At 40.5% G+C, this 17,556-nt stretch overlaps 1 protein-coding gene across 3 annotated transcripts in view; it reads left to right on the top strand.

Moving 5' to 3' along the window:
• akap6 (A kinase (PRKA) anchor protein 6) overlaps window positions 1-17,556 on the top strand; it is a 490,689-nt gene that overhangs the window by 296,612 nt on the left and 176,521 nt on the right. For all 3 annotated transcript variants that reach the window (XM_047392958.1, XM_047392960.1, XM_047392959.1), the window contains one exon: window positions 1,738-1,858. In XM_047392958.1, coding sequence (XP_047248914.1) covers window positions 1,738-1,858 — 121 coding nt within the window. The remainder of the gene's footprint in view (window positions 1-1,737; window positions 1,859-17,556) is intronic.

A 17,556-nucleotide genomic window follows, 5' to 3' on the forward strand; every position in this document is an offset into this window, starting at 1 on the left:
AGCACCCGAACATCCCTTTCAGAAAGCTTCCTCTTGCGTCCACAGTTAATCCTGTTGGATGTGGTTCGTCCTTCTTGGTGGTATGCTGACATTATCCTGGATACCATGGCTCTTGATACATCACAAAGACTTGCTGTCTTAGTCACAGATGCGCCAGCAAGACGTGCACCAACAAATTGTCCTCTTTTGAACTCTGGTATGTTACCCATAATGTTGTGTGCATTTCGCCACCAAGCTTTACAGTGAAACAACACAGCTGAGTGTTGCATTCCCATCTCCTCACAAAGTGCAGATAACAGTTGTGCTTTCAGGGGTCCTGTTTTGATAACACTGACCACATGAATGACATCCTCCAGAACTTTTTTAGGTGCAGGGTTTATCTTTCGAGCTGTTAGTGCTTCTTTGTGCATGATACAGTCCGTCAGCTGTGGAATTGACAAAACCCTCGTAATTAGTGCTTGCAGCCCTTTGCGTTTTTCTCCTGTGGTTTGTGCTCCATTGCTGCCAACACTGACACAGTCCCATTTTAGGCCATCTGTTGTCAGGTAATCATATATGGCCAACTAGTTTTTCAGCTGTTTTTCTGCTTGCTGTCTATTGTGTCACCCCCAAATGAGTCATAGTCCTCTGACATTCACATTAGTTTTCACAAAAAAAGGCTGCCTTTGCATAAAGCAGTTTAATGTGGTTACCCCTCTCCTATAGTTTTCAGCCCACGTGTTAAATGGCTTAAATTTATTTCTTTTTGATCACCCTGTAGACTGTAATGACTACAAATGAAACTTTTCTCTGTTTTGTTAGAGGTGGGGATTATCTGAATTTACTAAAATTGAAAAAAATCTAACTTGATTTAAGAAATATATAAGTAACACTTGGCAAAATAGCCCTGCGATGGACTGGCGACCTGTCCTGGGTGTACCCTGCCTCTCGCCCATAGACTGCTGGAGATAGGCACCAGCTTCCCCGTGACCCACTATGGAATAAGCGGTAGAAAATGACTGACTGACTGACTGACTTGGTAAAATACATCAGAGCATCTGAATAAAATATTATTTTATTTTAACAGACAATTCAAATTTGCATGTTGAAAAATATATAAAGGAGGTGGGGGGTATTAAAACTTGTTTTATTGTCTGTTTTATTATTATATTTAAGAAAAACACTTTCAATATGACTTCATGAAGACATAACGGTTACTCTTTATCTGCAGTTTGCACTCGGTCCATCATACAACACAGTGCCTACACATTTATGGCAACTCTGGCATCCCACACAGCCGCTGGCTACCCAAATATCACTGCTTCCAAGCTCGCAATTAAGAATCGGCCAAATACACTTTCTTCTGTCATTATATATAATCTTACTGAAATGCCTTAACAGTTTGGTACAGAGTTATGCTGCACAGTAGACTACTCATTGTTTGGATGAAGCTGTGCGAAGGCTTTTTTTTTTTTTTCATTTTTCTTTTTTCAACTTTGCATGCACTTCTTTGATAGCGCAGGGTGATAGGACCTCACTTCTACCACCAGAGTCTTTGCTGTCATCATCTTTTTTTAAATTTAAGGGTTCAAGTCAACGTGAAGCCATGAAAAATTTGTGTGAAAATCCAAACCAACTTCTAAGTCATTTGTGGCTTTATCAAGTATAGCCTAAAATAATTGAATTTATGACTGGATTCTAAGTTGCATGATTCTACACCCCTGGAAAAGATAATAACCTCTTTCTTTCTATTATTAGTTTGCAGGAGTTTGAGGCAGAGTACCAAGAGCTGTGGGACTGGCTGATGGACATGGATGCTGTGGTAACCGGCAGCCACCAGTTGGTGATGTCAGATGAGCAGAGACATCACCTTTTCAAAGTAAGATGAGCTTCTTTGTTAGTCTCTGAAACATAGTGTCCTTTTCCTTGGCCATTTTCCTTTATATTGCAGAAGTCCAGTTACTTCACAGGGACCATTTATGTCTTTGGCTACCTGTAACAGTAGGAGTAAACCTATATAGCACTATTTAAGTCATACAATCATTTAACCACTTAAGCCTTGTATGGGTGGAGACACGCCCATTTTTTTGCCATCTGTAAAAGTAGGTTAAATACGGTTTTCTCTTTTTCCCTAAATACCTTGAAGGAGTAGGCTTTAATGTTAATAAAATAAGTCAAATTTATTTTTCACAAATACTTTCAGTTTTACAGCATTTTAAACAATATGTATGACAATATGATGCTTAGGGGTCCTTCAGCCATATCTGAGTCTACACGTAAAATACTACAGGAAAAACATATGCTTTTTCCCCACCCCGTCGTTTTTGGTACCATGGAAAGTAGGGAATCCAACCTTTGGAGGGACGTATTTCATGTCTTCGTATGACATTTCTGGTCATGTAATTCCCGTGCGTAATCGAGGTTAGAAATCTGGGAGTAACTTTCGCTTTACTCAGTTTTTCCGTGAATTTCGAACATTATAAAGTCACCGAAGAGTAAAACAAACAATTTGGACATCTTGAAAACAATTTTGCAGGCCAGCGAGCTTGAAGTAGAAGATTCTTCGGACAGCAGCGTGGATTTTGAAGTGGATGAAGATGAGAAACTTCTTCTTTGGGACTGTGTTTACTAGTATAGTATACTGTTACTTTTTATTTCCAGTAACTTTGCATTACATGTCAGCTATTTTAACAATGTTTTGCCGTTTTTACATTTGTAATTACAGTTGTGTGGAAAGCCTGTTATGTAGCTGTTATATCATCGATACTTTACCAATACCAATTTACTGTTACAGGATTACATTATTGCTTCTGTGTGTTATTTTACAATTTTCTGTGTACAGTAGGAAATAAATTATCTTGTAATCAGAAAACTTAAAAATTAAACAACCCCCCACCTGCCTTTAGAATAAAAGGACTGCAAGGCCTGCTTGTGGAAGTATTTGAAGGCCTGTTATTTAGCTGTAAGGGAGAGTGAAAAAACTGTTCTTGTGGCGTGAGGTTTTGGTCCGGATGGACCGCAGCCTCCTGCCAGAGGGGAGAGTTTCAAAGAGTCTGTGACCGGGGTGGGAGGGATCAGCCAGAATCTTCCCTGCCCGCTTCAGGGTCCTGGAGGTGTACAGTTCCTGGAGCGACAGTAGACTGCAGCCAATCACCTTCTCAGCAGACCGAATGACACGCTGCAGCCTGCCCTTATCCTTGGCTGTAGCAGCGGCGTACCAGATGGTGATGGAGGAGGTGAGGATGGACTCAATGATGGCTGTGTAGAAGTGCACCATCATAGTCTTTGGCAGTTGAATTTCTTCAGCTGCCGCAGGAAGAACATCCTCTGCTGGGCTTTCTTGATGAGGGAGCTGATGTTTGGCTCCCACTTGAGATCCTGGGAGATGATGGTTCCCAGGAAGTGGAAAAATTCCACAGTGTCAATTGTGGAGTCACAGAGGGTGATGGGGGCAGGTGGGGCTGGGTTCTGCCTGAAGCCCACAACCATCTCCACTGTCTTTAGAGCGTTGAGCTCAAGGTTGTTCTGGCTGCACCAGTCCAACAGATGGTCCACCTCCCATCTGTACGCGGACTCGTCTCCATCAGAGATGAGTCCGATCAGGGTGGTGTCGTCCGCAAACTTCAGAAGCTTGACAGACTGGTGACTGGAGGTGCAGCTGTTGGTGTACAGGGAGAAGAGCAGAGGAGAGAGAACACAGCCTTGGGGGGAACCGGTGCTGATGGTCAGGGAGTCAGAGACGTGCTTCCCCAGCCTCACGCGCTGCTTCCTGTCAGACAGGAAGTCAGTGATCCACCTGCAGGTGGAGTCGGGCACACTCAGCTGGGAGAGCTTCTCCTGTAGCAGAACTGGGACGATGGTGTTGAAGGCAGAGCTGAAATCCACAAACAGGATCCTGGCATAGGTTCCTGTGGAGTCCAGGTGCCGGAGGATGAAGTGAAGGGCTATGTTGACTGCATCATCTACAGACCTGTTGGCTCTGTAGGCAAACTGCAGGGGGTCCAGGAGGGGGTCGGTGATGTCTTTTAGGTGTGAGAGGCGCTCAAAGGACTTCATCACCACAGAGGTCAGGGCGACGGGTCTGAAGTCATTAAGCCCTGTGGTCCTTGGCTTCTTGGGGACAGGGACGATGGTGGAGGACTTGAAGCAGGCTGGCACATGACATGTCTCCAGTGAGGTGTTAAAAATATCTGTGAAGACTGGAGACAGCTGATCAGCGCAGTGCTTCAGGCTGGCTGGTGAGACAGAATCCGGACCAGCAGCTTTCCGGGGGTTCTGTCTCCTGAAGAGTTTGTTGACGTCCCTCTCCTGGATGGAAAGAGCCGTCCTCGGCGTGGGTAGGGGGCTGGTGGGGGGGAACTTCAGGGTGGGGGTTGGAGGTGCCAAGGACCCTCTTGAGGTTGGAGAGGTGGGGGTGGTGGATTGTGGCTGCAATACGACTTTATTGTTACAGAATTACATCATTGCTTTTGTATTTTATTATTTTTTGTGTACAGTAGGAAATAACTTATTATCTGTGTTTCTGCAGCCAGGAGAATATATGTTTATACACCAGATTCTAAATAGTTCAAAAGCAAAATCGAAGATTTAGATTTTTTTTGTAATTTACTAGGTATTTTAGAAAAGCACAGTATAAATAAAATGGTCAAAACAGATGTTATTCAAATTAGGCCAAAATATTAGTAAAACAGAACTCTTACATAAAAGCAATTCAGTATGATAATTAAAATGATTGCATGTATTTAAAACAACTGATACTGCGACTAAAAGGTAAGGTAAGGTAATCAGATAGATTGACTGAGAAATCTGTTGGTATTTACCCTTTTTTGCCAAAAAACTTTATTCTTTATTTTTTTTCTCTTTACTTAACTTGAATTAAATACTAAATGTGTAACCATAACTAAAACCCTATGTTAGACTGGGAACTTTGATTTCCTAGCAAATTAGCTAAGCCAGAATCCAGTTTGACCCTCTGGCCCTTAACCTTTTCAGTGGGTTTCACATGTTCACATCAAAAGATCTTGATGCCCCAGTCTTGTTTGTGATGTAGAAGGAGGGTAAATTGGCTACACTTATTGGCCCTTTAAAGAGCACACTCAAACAGAGTAGAAGTTGCTCTGATAAAGAAAAATTACAGCCACAAATGTAATTAAGTTCTCCATAAAAGTACTTTTACTCGAGCAAAAGCTTTGTGTACGATAATTTATTTTGTATGGTTTGAATTCCAGTTTTCCTAAACAAACATAAAGAAACAGAAAAGCTGTTGTTCCATGAAGTCATTCATTGTTTTTGTAAAGTCTAGTTTGGTGTATTTCAATGTAACATGGTTGTTATCATAGATAACCTTCCTTTAAAATCACATAAACCAGCATTGCACATCAAAATCTGTTTAAGGTTTGGTTATAAATGCTTGGAATGTTGATATCACTGCTGGTTTTGCAAAAAACTTTAATTCTCTATATTGTTTCAAATGTAAAATTTAAATTCAATGAGAATGATTTAACAGCCAAAGGGTTGGACATTAGTTCAACGATTGGGTTAGGGATTAACCCTAATATCAGGAGCAATTCAGGAGTAAATTCAGCAATCACAGGTAAGTGGGGTTTCCTTCTGAAGTGAATTACCTATTTCTTTGTCTTGTCTACATTGAGGTTGTTGGTCCAAGACCATGCTTTCAGTTGTTCCACCTTCATTCAATGTATTGCGCCCATTTAATGATATGGTTGGTGTTAATACCCACAGTGCTGTCAGAACTATGCAGACATACCTGTAGCACGCTCAAAACGGCCTTGATGTGAACCTGTGTGCATATGGTGCCACTGTTTTTTAGTGTTTGTCAGCCCAGCATAACCATCTGCTGCTGCTGTTTCAGAACCTCACAACCCAGTTGTCTACCTACTGTAAAGATAATAGATATGAAGTAAAAATTTAATCATTATATTTTATGGTAATTATTGTGATAATGATAAGAGTGACAATATAAAATAATTACATTTTACCAGTCGTTTTTGCAATATATTTGTCACATCTGTCCCAATTAAAATCTGTGAACTGTAGTTTTGTTTAGGCTGCACATTTTTGCTTATGTTCTGACATCAACCCTGCACTGAGTTAGGGCTTTACATTAAACGATGCCACATCTTACTTACAGCTAGCACATTGAAAACTAGAACTTCCCTTAACCACACAGCATGCCGCAATGGCAAGGAAAGGGCCCCACGCAATCCCATAACCGCCACGAGCGCAAAAGGGCAGACACTACTGAGCACCGTACTTGCAATGGACTCCCGAGCCTACACCAAGAGAGGACAATATCACACGGCGAGAGGTCGCCGGATGGCAGCACGCACCTGGGGCCGATGGCCCCCGCTATGTACCCGAAACCACACAAACACATCACATCTGCAACGGCAGCCCAGGGAAAATCGGCAACCAGCTCAGCTCCACAGTCACTGATAAGGCTATCCAAATGCCGGTGTCCACACATCCAAAAAAGGACACCCCATCCACCTCCAACCCCTTCATGCCACCCTCCTGCCCACTGCCCGGACTACCACAACATGTTTTTTTCTTTTCTTTTCTTTTCTGATTGCTAAAGTCAAAGGTGAACTGGTTTTAGGGGTAACTATCCTGGTCCAACAAATTTCCCCCTAAAGGGGGAGCGCTGACTGACTCTGTTAATAGGAATAAGAGTCTCTGTGTGCTTTTGTACAATGACTTTATATTATGATTAGAGACCAGAGTCAGTCTCATTTCATTTGCACACATATATAAAGACAAATGTAATGATTAGCTCAGGTTAAATGGAAACCACACTTGTGATGCAAAAGATTTTCCAGGTAAAGTTTTTTTTGTATTATTTAATGTCATTTTAATTCATTTCTTTATGTCAATGAAATGCATTTTTTATTTACTATACAGTATTTCACAAAGAATTATCTATAATAAGTCCTTGTCAAAATGTCAAAATGTCTCTGTCTGTCTGTCTGTCTGTCTGTCTGTCTGTCTGTCTGTCTGTCTGTCTGTCTGTCTGTCTGTCTGTCTGTCTTTCTCTCTCTCTCTGTCTCATCCATTCATCTTCTATACCGCTTATTCCATAGTGGGTCACAGGGGGGCTGGTGCCTATCTCCAGCAGTCTACTGGCAAGAGGTGGGGTACACCCTTGACAGATCGCCAATCCATTGCAGGGCAAATAATTTACTCTATCCATCTCCAATTCCAATGAAGTTGGGGTGTTGTTTCAAACTAAATAAAACCAGAATACAGTGATTTGCAAATCCTGTTCAACATATATGCAATTGAATAAAAGGTTTTTTGGAGCATTGCTCAACTTGTCCTGTCTTTTGTTCCAACTGTCCTAGCTTTGTTGGAAAGTGCTGCAAGCATCAAATTCAAAATGAGTGAAAATTTCCAAAACACAAGAAAGTTTATCAGTTTGAACATTGAATACATGTCTTTGTAGTGTATTCAGTTGCATAGAGAGTGAACATTACATTACCAACTTCATTGTAGTTAGGGTTGTACAATAATTGTGACAAGTACAAAATAAGAAATGTCATTACAATTTGTACTTGAACACAGGCTGAAGACAGCATCTAACTACCAATTCAAGGTATGGTAAAAAAAATGAAATGTGAACATATCATTAATTGCCTAAAGTCTGTTCATTATTACTTCAAATATTAGTGTCTCAATATTGTTTTGAGGTATACAGACTGTAAGAGCTTTTGTGAGCATTAAATTAAATGTTTAATCGTATTTTAGTGCCAGAAAACGTTTTGATCTTCAAGCTGCTGCCCTTTAGATATTTCTTTGGACCTCCATTTTACTGGACAAATAATCCTACTAATCTTAATTGTCTCAGATTTGAACTGAAGACTTTGCTGTTAAAAATTATGTGTTATGCATAAGACCTGAGTTTCATGTTTTAACTCTTTGGCAACTTTTGCGTGCATGCTCCAATGCCTTTTGCTCTTTAGCTTCTTTCTCTTATACTTCTTTCATTTTCAAATTGCTCAACATCAGGCATAAAAAATTATATAATCATCATATGCTACAAGCCCAAACACAACTGAAAAGTAAAATAATTAAATAGATTCTAGGCAACTGAGCTGAATTGCTGTTCTCAAAAGGTATTCTCAGTGTTGTCTGTCTTTGGCTGTCTTTATATGGACAGTGATTTTCTGACTACTAGTATAGTTCTAATTAAGGGAATGTTATAAATGGTGTTCAAAAGTTTCATAAACGACATATCATTCTAATTCCAGTTTCTTTAAAATAAGATTTACTTTGCACCTTTTGTACTAGTAACTGCCTCAACATGTCAAGCTGAAAACAGAATGACAGTGTTTTAAATGCCACCCAACAAATATTGCCAGTAACACAAGTTGAAGGCTTCAGGATAAAGTGCATTGAAATAACCGAAATAATTGGATTTCACCCATCATTACATTTTTCAGAAGTGATGACACTTGACTATAGAGTTGGTGAGAGAGACCGTTGTGCACTGCCAGCTAGTGGCCAAATGCTACCACCATAGTTTGTTATAGACATACTGAAATAAATTAACAAATTGCTAGAGGCACATTTTTAGGTACATTGTAACCTGTCAAAATGATTTGGTATTGTCATAAGTTTTTACCTAAGGGTATCATAGAAAATAATATTTAATCGTTAAGATTTTCATCAGACTCAGGTCTATATCCTTAATGTAGTATTAAGCTATATTTTTATAGTCAAGATCAAGGTGTAGTTTGGCTCAGTTAATTATAAAGTAAATTCATAACAAAATAGCAAAATATGAAATAAAATAAAAGATAAAAACAGGATAAAAAACACAAAAGTATTAACACATTTTAACAATTATTGCGAGTGGTAAATAATATTGCACATACAGTGTTATTTAGATGCCAAGATTTCTCAAAGCAATTGATTTATTAATGATTTTGCATTACATGTGTTTTTTGAACGATTCATGCAGGTTTTGGCTGTCTGCTACCTTCTACCTGAGGGTAGGACTTGAAACATTGTCTTGCATATTTTATAATGTTCACAGCTGTTGTGATGCAAGAGGAGCTGTAGAGTTCTTGCAGGGTTCGGGTCAGAGCCTTGCTCTCTGAGGCTGTACATCTGCTGAACCACACACACATTTAGCAAGTAAGCATGCTCTTGATGGAATGGCAGTAGAAGCCTAAAAGCTGCTTTTGTGGGAAATGGTTTTTCCTGAGAACCTCAGGAAATAAAGTATCTGCTCTGCCTTCTACAGCAGCTAATTGGGTTTAAATTAGGGTTGGTCAATAAAGACCTACGTATAGTATTGTAAAGTATTTGGGATTTATCCAGATACATAACCTATGTGGCGTGATTTAAATCTGTTATTTATCTCTATTTTAATGATCTACCCTATAATTGTAACCGATAACTCCGAGGACCCGAAATTTCAGCCGAACACAACAGTTAAGATTCAAAAAGCTCTGGATGGCGATCAGCAGGAAACCCTCAGCGGCAGACTCGGAAACCTCTGAAGGCAGACAGATGAGTTAGTGGCTGAACTAAGAATAATATTTTACTCAGAGAAAAAGCCACTAACCTTCTCAGAATCTGTAAGAGAATCAGGAAGCTGAGTTCCGGCTACTCAGAGAGTTGATGGGGTAACAGCTGGGAAACGCCCCACAGGATCTCAGGTTTGTGAGCTCGGTGACTGAGCAGGTTTTGGTGGTCGAAGGACAGAAACTGGGTCAGAGCCATGAGAGCAGACAAGGGCAGCAGGGTCAGAGGGAGAAGCTTGAATCTTAGTTCAGGGTACAGAAACGAGGTCATGCATGGGAAGGCAGATTCAGGTTGATGGATCTAGGGGTTAGGGAGGATTGGTCAGGAGGCAGAAGCAAGGTCATGTCCAAAAGGCAGACGCCAGTGAGGTATCTGATGTGGGCAAGGCAGAGCAGGAAAATCCATGACGCAAAAGCGAGATCAGATCAGGCAAACAGTCTAAGAAGGAAAGCTGGACACTACAAGAGCAAAACTCTCTGATTTGGGAAATTGGAGCTACAGTGTCAACAATAATTTGTCCAAAGTAAGATGTTTTGGAATTTATTGGTGACCTTTAGTTTATATTTCTTGAGTAAGTTATGCTTAGGTTTTGGTAATTTATTATAGTGATTTGTGAACTCAGGCTGAAATTTTCTTTTAAGAAATCTAAAATTCTCTGGTCATTGCTGTAAAAACAGCTTTAGTCCAAATTTTCAAATACTAATAATATATGGCTTTCGCTGGTAATCCTTCTGAGAAATCTGAAAATCTATGAAATGTAATGAAATCACACATTTAGGTAGATGAGAAAAGAGACCACATTAGGATATGAAGAGGGGTAGAAAAATCATATTTCACATTTTCTCCTTAGCAGGATACAGTTTGAGATTGCAAAAAAAAAACAAAAAAAACTCAGTACAAAAAAGCAACATATATACAAAACAAAATCATGCAGGGGATCCGGTGAAGGCGGTCTGAAGGGGTGCATATGTTTATCTTGAGCATGTGTGTGTGTGCATGTGAGCGTGTGCAAAGTAAGTACGTGAAGCACTGTCACAGAGGCCATTCTCTTTGATGATACAATGGAATGTTCATCAACTGGCCAGACAGTTCTGAGCAGGTCCACAAATGTCCTCAGGGAAGGGAGGGAGCAGAGTGTCATGTTTACATAACTTCCAGGAGAAGTTGAAGATAGCCAGCCTTCAAGGCCATACAGGGGAGCCAGATTCAGAAAAACAACAATTATTTGGGTTAGGCAAACTCTTAATTTTCCGTCAGCTTTGAGAGTCTCGCTGGTGCTTCTCAATGGCGAATCCAAACAGCCAAATTCCAGGTCCTTCCCGCCAGATCCGAGCGAACAACTTTCTCCAAGATTTATCCCATTTCACCCCTGAGTCCAGGAACCGCAACCTGCCTGCAATCCTGTGTAAGGATCACATCCAGTCTGCTATTCAGCTCACGTAACATCTCAGTCTGAGTGTTGATCACTCTACAGATCCCATCATACATGCCAGGCAGCCTTACAATGGCCAGAACAGCTGGCGACGTTTTTCGAATTTCTCGATATGCCAGGTAACCGCCAACTCCAAAAAGCAGAAATCCTGTTATCAGACATCCAATTGTGTACACATCTTCGACATCCTCAACTGACAATATTAACAGACACACAATCCTCCACTCTGCCAGGAGTCCATTGTGTATCTTGAGAAAAAGGAGAAAAATGTCCCCTCTGGACAAGAGGGTTCCCGTTCACCCGGTCTTCTCATCGAGAAAATTTGATCAATTGCATTGAGAGACCTGCTGACCAAATCCATAACTCAGAATTTTGGAAGATATTCAAAAAGAGGCTCCAAAAAGAAAGACAAGACACAGAGCTGAAGCGAGGCAGATATGGGACGGTGCAGGAGACAGAGAAAAGGGTCCTCCTCCACCGAGAGCAGAAAGAAAAAGCAAAAGAATACCTTCTAGACAAGATGATCCAGCACGAAGAAGCAATCTTCAAGACAGGAGTCTTGAATGATGATCTTGGGTGGCGTCCCTGATCTCTTTATCCTGTAGCTCCTTTAAAGACTTCGGATAGTCACAGGTGGTGAGTTCATCCTTGATCTGCTCCTTGAGATCGCATAAATATGCCAATAAGGGCCTCCTGATTCCACTGATTATCTGTTGCCAGTAGATAAAAATCAATGATGTATTGAGTGACACAATGATTTCTTTGCTTGAGAGAGAGCAGACCTGTAGCTGCTTATCGTTCGGGCAGAACAAGGTCAAAAACCCTAATGAGTTCTTTAGCAAACGTTGTATGAGGCTGCCTGATTTTGCCATTTAGCAGTTCCGCATTGCTTCACTCTGCCTGCTAACAGTGAGATCACAAACACCACCTTAGGTCTTTCTGAGGGAAATGAGGATGGTTGAAGTTTAAAATGAATTTCACACTGGGTTAGGAAGGACCCGACATTTCAGCCGCATACAACAGGTAAGATTCAAGAAGTTTATTAAAACTCTGGATGGCGATCTTCAGCGGCAGACACGGGAACCACTGAAGGCAGACAGATGGGTTATTGGCTGAGCAAAGAACTGAGAATAATATTTAACTCAGAGAAAAAGCCACTAACCTTCTCAGAATCCGTAAGAGAATCCAGAAGCTGAGCTCCGGCTACTCAGAGAGTTGATGGGGTAACAGTTGGGAAACACCCCACAGGATCTCAGGTTTGTGAGCTCGGTGACTGAGCAGGTTTTGGTGGTCGGAGGACAGAAACTGGGTCAGAGCCATGAGAGCAGACAAGGGCAGCAGGGTCAGAGGGAGAAGCTTGAATCTTAGTCCACGGTTCATAAACGAGGTCATGCATGGGAAGGCAGATTCAGGTTGACGGATCTAGGGGTTAGGGAGGGTTGGTCAAGAGGCAGAAGCAAGGTCGTGTCCAGAAAGCAGAAGCCAGTGAGGAATCTGTTGGAAGGAGGTTCTGAACCTCCTTCCAACCGCAATCTAAAATCTACAATCCTTATAGCTGTACTCCAAAATATTTTCTAACAGTAGAAGTTATTTTAAGCAATCCAAATTTCTAAAGAAAAGTTAAAGGACATTCTAAGTTCTAAAAAGAAAATACCAGGTAAACATATTAACCAAAAGCAAAGGATAATTGATGTTTTGGGGAATACACAAATCCCTCTGAGAAATAATCAAACAACACAGTGTGACCCTTAACCACAACACACATTTGTTAACTGCCAAGTACAAGTAACAACTGAATGACACCTGATTTATCAGCAGACACAGATATTAGCCCAGCAGCAACATATCTGAACAACGTTCAGTAAGCAGTGATTAGCAGAGCAGCTCAATACAATACACCATGTTTTGTTAGAGAAAACAACCATTGCAGGCTACTGTTTCATGTTTAAAGTTATTATAACTCAGTATGACTGGGAACTTTGTTAAACAAAAACTATTTAAGGCAAAAAAAGTCATATAAGGATTGTCTTAGATTAATTCTAAACATGTTCAAAGACAGCAGTGCAGAAACCAGAATAAAAGGACAATTTTTTGTATTTTCATTTTTTGTATTTGTATGGTCCTCACTTGTTATTTTGCCTAGGGGTAGGTTTAGAACTAAAGTGTGAACTGAGTTAAGGTTAGGTTTAGGGTTAGGTATGAACTTGTAATGCTTAGGTTTAGAGGCGGGGTCAGAGCATATGACAGTCAATACAAGGTCCTCACAACATATAGAAAGACAAGAGTGTGTATATATATATATGTGTGTGTGTGTGTGTGTGTGTGTCACCTGGCCTGCAAATTATTGATAAGTGTAAAGATTAACTTAATTTCTACATTGGAGTCATACTTAAATATTCATCTCTTAATGAATATTCATGGCAGCGGTGGTGCATGCATGAATTTTAAATGGCCTCAGAATCAGTGGGCATTATCTTCTTTTTCACTTTCTATTTCTCATTTTTTGATGTGTCAACCTTTCTGCTGAATTATTGATGTTGATCTCAACAGCATCTCTTTGCCTAGTCCAAGGTCGCTTTGGTATACTCTTTCTTGCCCTCTTCACCACTGCGACTTGCATAGACAGGTCTACAGACAGGTGTACACAGCATGCTGCTCACATAGAGTTTTTATGCCTTCATGTTGTTAACAGGCTGTGGACAGAGACATTATGTCTTTGTGTCCTCCACACTTCTTTGTCTCTTTTTATCTGCCTGTCTATTGCATTTTCATGAACAGGACATCCCTGTTCAGAGAGAATTTAGTTCAGTTTGCTACATATGTTTACTTAGATTCAGATATTGAGTTGGTCTGAATTTGATGATCATTGGCCATCTAAATTCCTCTCTTTTCAAAATATAAAAGGATGACCTTGTATCTGAGTGTCTGAAGGTCAGATTGATAGAGATAAATTGGTTACTCTAATGTTGAATTTTTTGGGTGTCCTAAAAAAATGAAAGATATTTCAATACTTAATTTAAGGTGATGTTTTTTGTGTAGTAAACAATGGGGAAACAAGTCTCTCTGTGAAGAATTTTTCAGGTTTCATCTGATGGGAAATTAAGGGTAATTTGTTCCTACACCTGATTAGCAAACTATGTGCCTTCTGAAATGGCCTCCCTTGCAAAAAAAAAAATCTAAAGCATTGAATCTGTTTTACTGTGAGACTTAAAAAATGTGAAGCAGAGTGAAAATATACAATATTCTGTATGTTTAAAGATCTGTAGAACCCTGAGGTTAGAGTTGTTTTAGATGGTGGTTAAGGCAAGCGGTTTGTGTGTGTGTGTGGTAGGGCTTTTTGTTCTCCGGAAAAGGAAGCTGGGCTAACAGTTGTTCTGCGAGCAGCCTTAGCAAGTATGGAGAGCCGTTTCGTTCAAAATTAAGTAAATACATAAATACTGCTATTGAGAAATTATTAATAAATATTCCATAAAATAAATAAATATCCCCATGAAATAAAACAAAAATAATTATGTTAAAAGACACTGCTATTTTTTTCCCATCTCATGTAAATACAGCCACCTTATGTTATGGGTCTAACGCTTTTTATTAAATAAAAACCAATAAAGACATCATCATTTAAAAGTAACAGGCTATAACAATGATGACATCCCATTTCCCAATAATCAGCACTGGCTTCCACAAAAACAGCGGCAACTGCCGTGGCAGGCTTTTACGGCCAGTTTGGCACCAGGGGAGCCACGAAATTTCTCGCAGAACCCCCTGGCTCCCTCCGGCACTGGCGGCAGCAGCTCCGGCATGCTGTCTTCTGGCAGGCAGTGGCATGCTTCTGCCGACCACAGCCACGAATTGAGCTCGGCCCTGCTGTCCCAACGACACCCAGCAGATAAAACTCCACCCACTTATTTGAATATAAGAACATGAAATAAAAAGAGCTTCAAATGAAAAACGGGTGTTAAAAAGTAAAAGTCACTGAAATACCTAAAGTAGCTTTACAAAATAAAAGTGTCACAAAATAAAACTGCATCATGAAATAAATAAATCTTTAAGTAAATTAAATAAATCTTGAAATGAATTAAATAAAATAAGATGAAAATTTCTTTTAACATAATTATTTTTGTTTTATTTCATGGGGATATTTATTTATTTCATGGAATATTTATGAATAATTTATCAATAGCAGTATTTATTTATTTATTTAATTTTGAATGAATCGACTCTCCATAAGCAAGGTGAGACACTGCTGTTTATTGTGATGTTAGATGGAGTCACTTATCAACATTGGAAAGGAGAGAGAACTGCTGAGGAATGTTTGTATGCTATTTAATTCAGATACAGGGGTTGGACGATGAAACTGAAACACCTGGTTTTAGACCACAATAATTTATTAGTATGGTGTAGGGCCTCCTTTTGCATATACAAGTCCTGCACAGTGGTCAGAGGGATTTTAAGCCATTCTTCTTGCAGGATAGTGGCCAGGTCACTATGTGATACTGGTGGAGGAAAACGTTTCTTGACTCGCTCCTCCAAAACACCCCAAAGTGGCTCAATAATATTTAGATCTGTTGACTGTGCAGGCCATGGTAGATGTTCAACTTCACTTTCATGTTCATCAAACCAATCTTTCACCAGTCTTGCTGTGTGTATTGGTGCATTGTCATCCTGATACACGGCACCGCCTTCAGGATACAATGTTTGAGCCATTGGATGCACATGGTCCTCAAGAATGGTTCGGTAGTCCTTGGCAGTGACGCGCCCATCTAGCACAAGTATTGGGCCATGGTAATGTCATGATATGGCAGCCCAAACCATCACTGATCCACCCCCAAACTTCACTCTGGGCATGCAACAGTCTGGGTGGTACACTTCTTTGGGGCTTCTCCACACCGTAACTATCCCGGATGTGGGGAAAACAGTAAAGGTGGACTCATCAGAGAACAATACATGTTTCACATTGTCCACAGCCCAAGATTTGCGCTCCTTACACCATTGAACCCAACGTTTGGCATTGGCATGAGTGACCAAAGGTTTGGCTATAGCAGCCTGGCCGTGTATATTGAACCTGTGGAGCTCCCGACGGACAGTTCTGGTGGAAACAGGAGAGTTGAGGTGCACATTTAATTCTGCCGTGATTTGGGCAGCTGTGGTTTTATGTTTTTTGGATATAATCTGGGTTAGCACCCGAACATCCCTTTCAGACAGCTTCCTCTTGCGTCCACAGTTAATCCTGTTGGATGTGATTTGTCTTTCTTGGTGGTATGCTGACATTACCCTGGATACCGTGGCTCTTGATACATCACAAAGACTTGCTGTCTTGGTCACAGATGCGCCAGCAAGACGTGCACCAACAATTTGTCCTCTTTTGAACTCTGGTATGTCACCCATAATGTTGTGTGCATTTCAATATTTTGAGCAAAACTGTGCTCTTACCATGCTAATTGAACCTTCACACTCTGCTCTTACTGGTGCAATGTGCAATCAATGAAGACTGGATACCAGGCTGGTCCAATTTAGCCATGAAACCTCCCACACTAAAATGACAGGTGTTTCAGTTTCATTGTCCGACCCCTGTATGTGCAGTGATACATGCAACCACTAACACATTTGGATCACATAAATGAAATATTTTTTTGTTTTGTCTGTTATATCACAAAGAGGGAGTAAAACATTTATCTTTAGCAAGTAGCCTCAAAGTAAGCTTGAAGAACATCACTAGGAAATCCCATATGTTGTTTTGCGCCTATTCAAGATTGGGTATTGGCGGTAACAGGTCCAAGAGAAAAACATTTAAATTTATTTTCTGAGCTGTTCAAGCAAGGGAAAGGTATGAAGTCCCTCCAACAAGTTTTGGGTCAGCCCAGGGGCCTCTTATCGGTATATTTCATCAGATACAGGTCCTTCTCAAAATATTAGCATATTGTGATAAAGTTCATTATTTTCCATAATGTCATGATGAAAATTTAACATTCATATACTTTAGATTCATTGCACACTAACTGAAATATTTCAGGTCTTTTATTGTCTTAATACGGATGATTGTGGCATACAGCTCATGAAAACCCAAAATTCCTATCTCAGAAGATGAGCATATTTCATCCGACCAATAAAAGAAAAGTGTTTTTAATACAAAAAACGTCAACCTTCAAATAATCATGTACAGTTATGCACTCAATACTTGGTCGGGAATCCTTTTGCAGAAATGACTGCTTCCATGCAGCGTGGCATGGAGGCAATCAGCCTGTGGCACTGCTGAGGTCTTATGGAGGCCCAGGATGCTTCGATAGCGGCCTTTAGCTCATCCAGAGTGTTGGGTCTTGAGTCTCTCAACGTTCTCTTCACAATATCCCACAGATTCTCTATGGGGTTCAGGTCGGGAGAGTTGGCAAGCCAATTGAGCACAGTGATGCCATGGTCAGTAAACCATTTACTAGTGGTTTTGGCACTGTGAGCAGGTGCCAGGTCGTGCTGAAAAATGAAATCTTCATCTCCATAAAGCTTTTCAGCAGATGGAAGCATGAAGTGCTCCAATATCTCCTGATAGCTAGCTGCATTGACCCTGCCCTTGATAAAACACAGTGGACCAACACCAGCAGCTG

The sequence above is a fragment of the Girardinichthys multiradiatus genome, chromosome 19 (assembly GCF_021462225.1).
Source record: "Girardinichthys multiradiatus isolate DD_20200921_A chromosome 19, DD_fGirMul_XY1, whole genome shotgun sequence".
In the NCBI taxonomy this organism is placed as follows: domain Eukaryota; kingdom Metazoa; phylum Chordata; class Actinopteri; order Cyprinodontiformes; family Goodeidae; genus Girardinichthys; species Girardinichthys multiradiatus.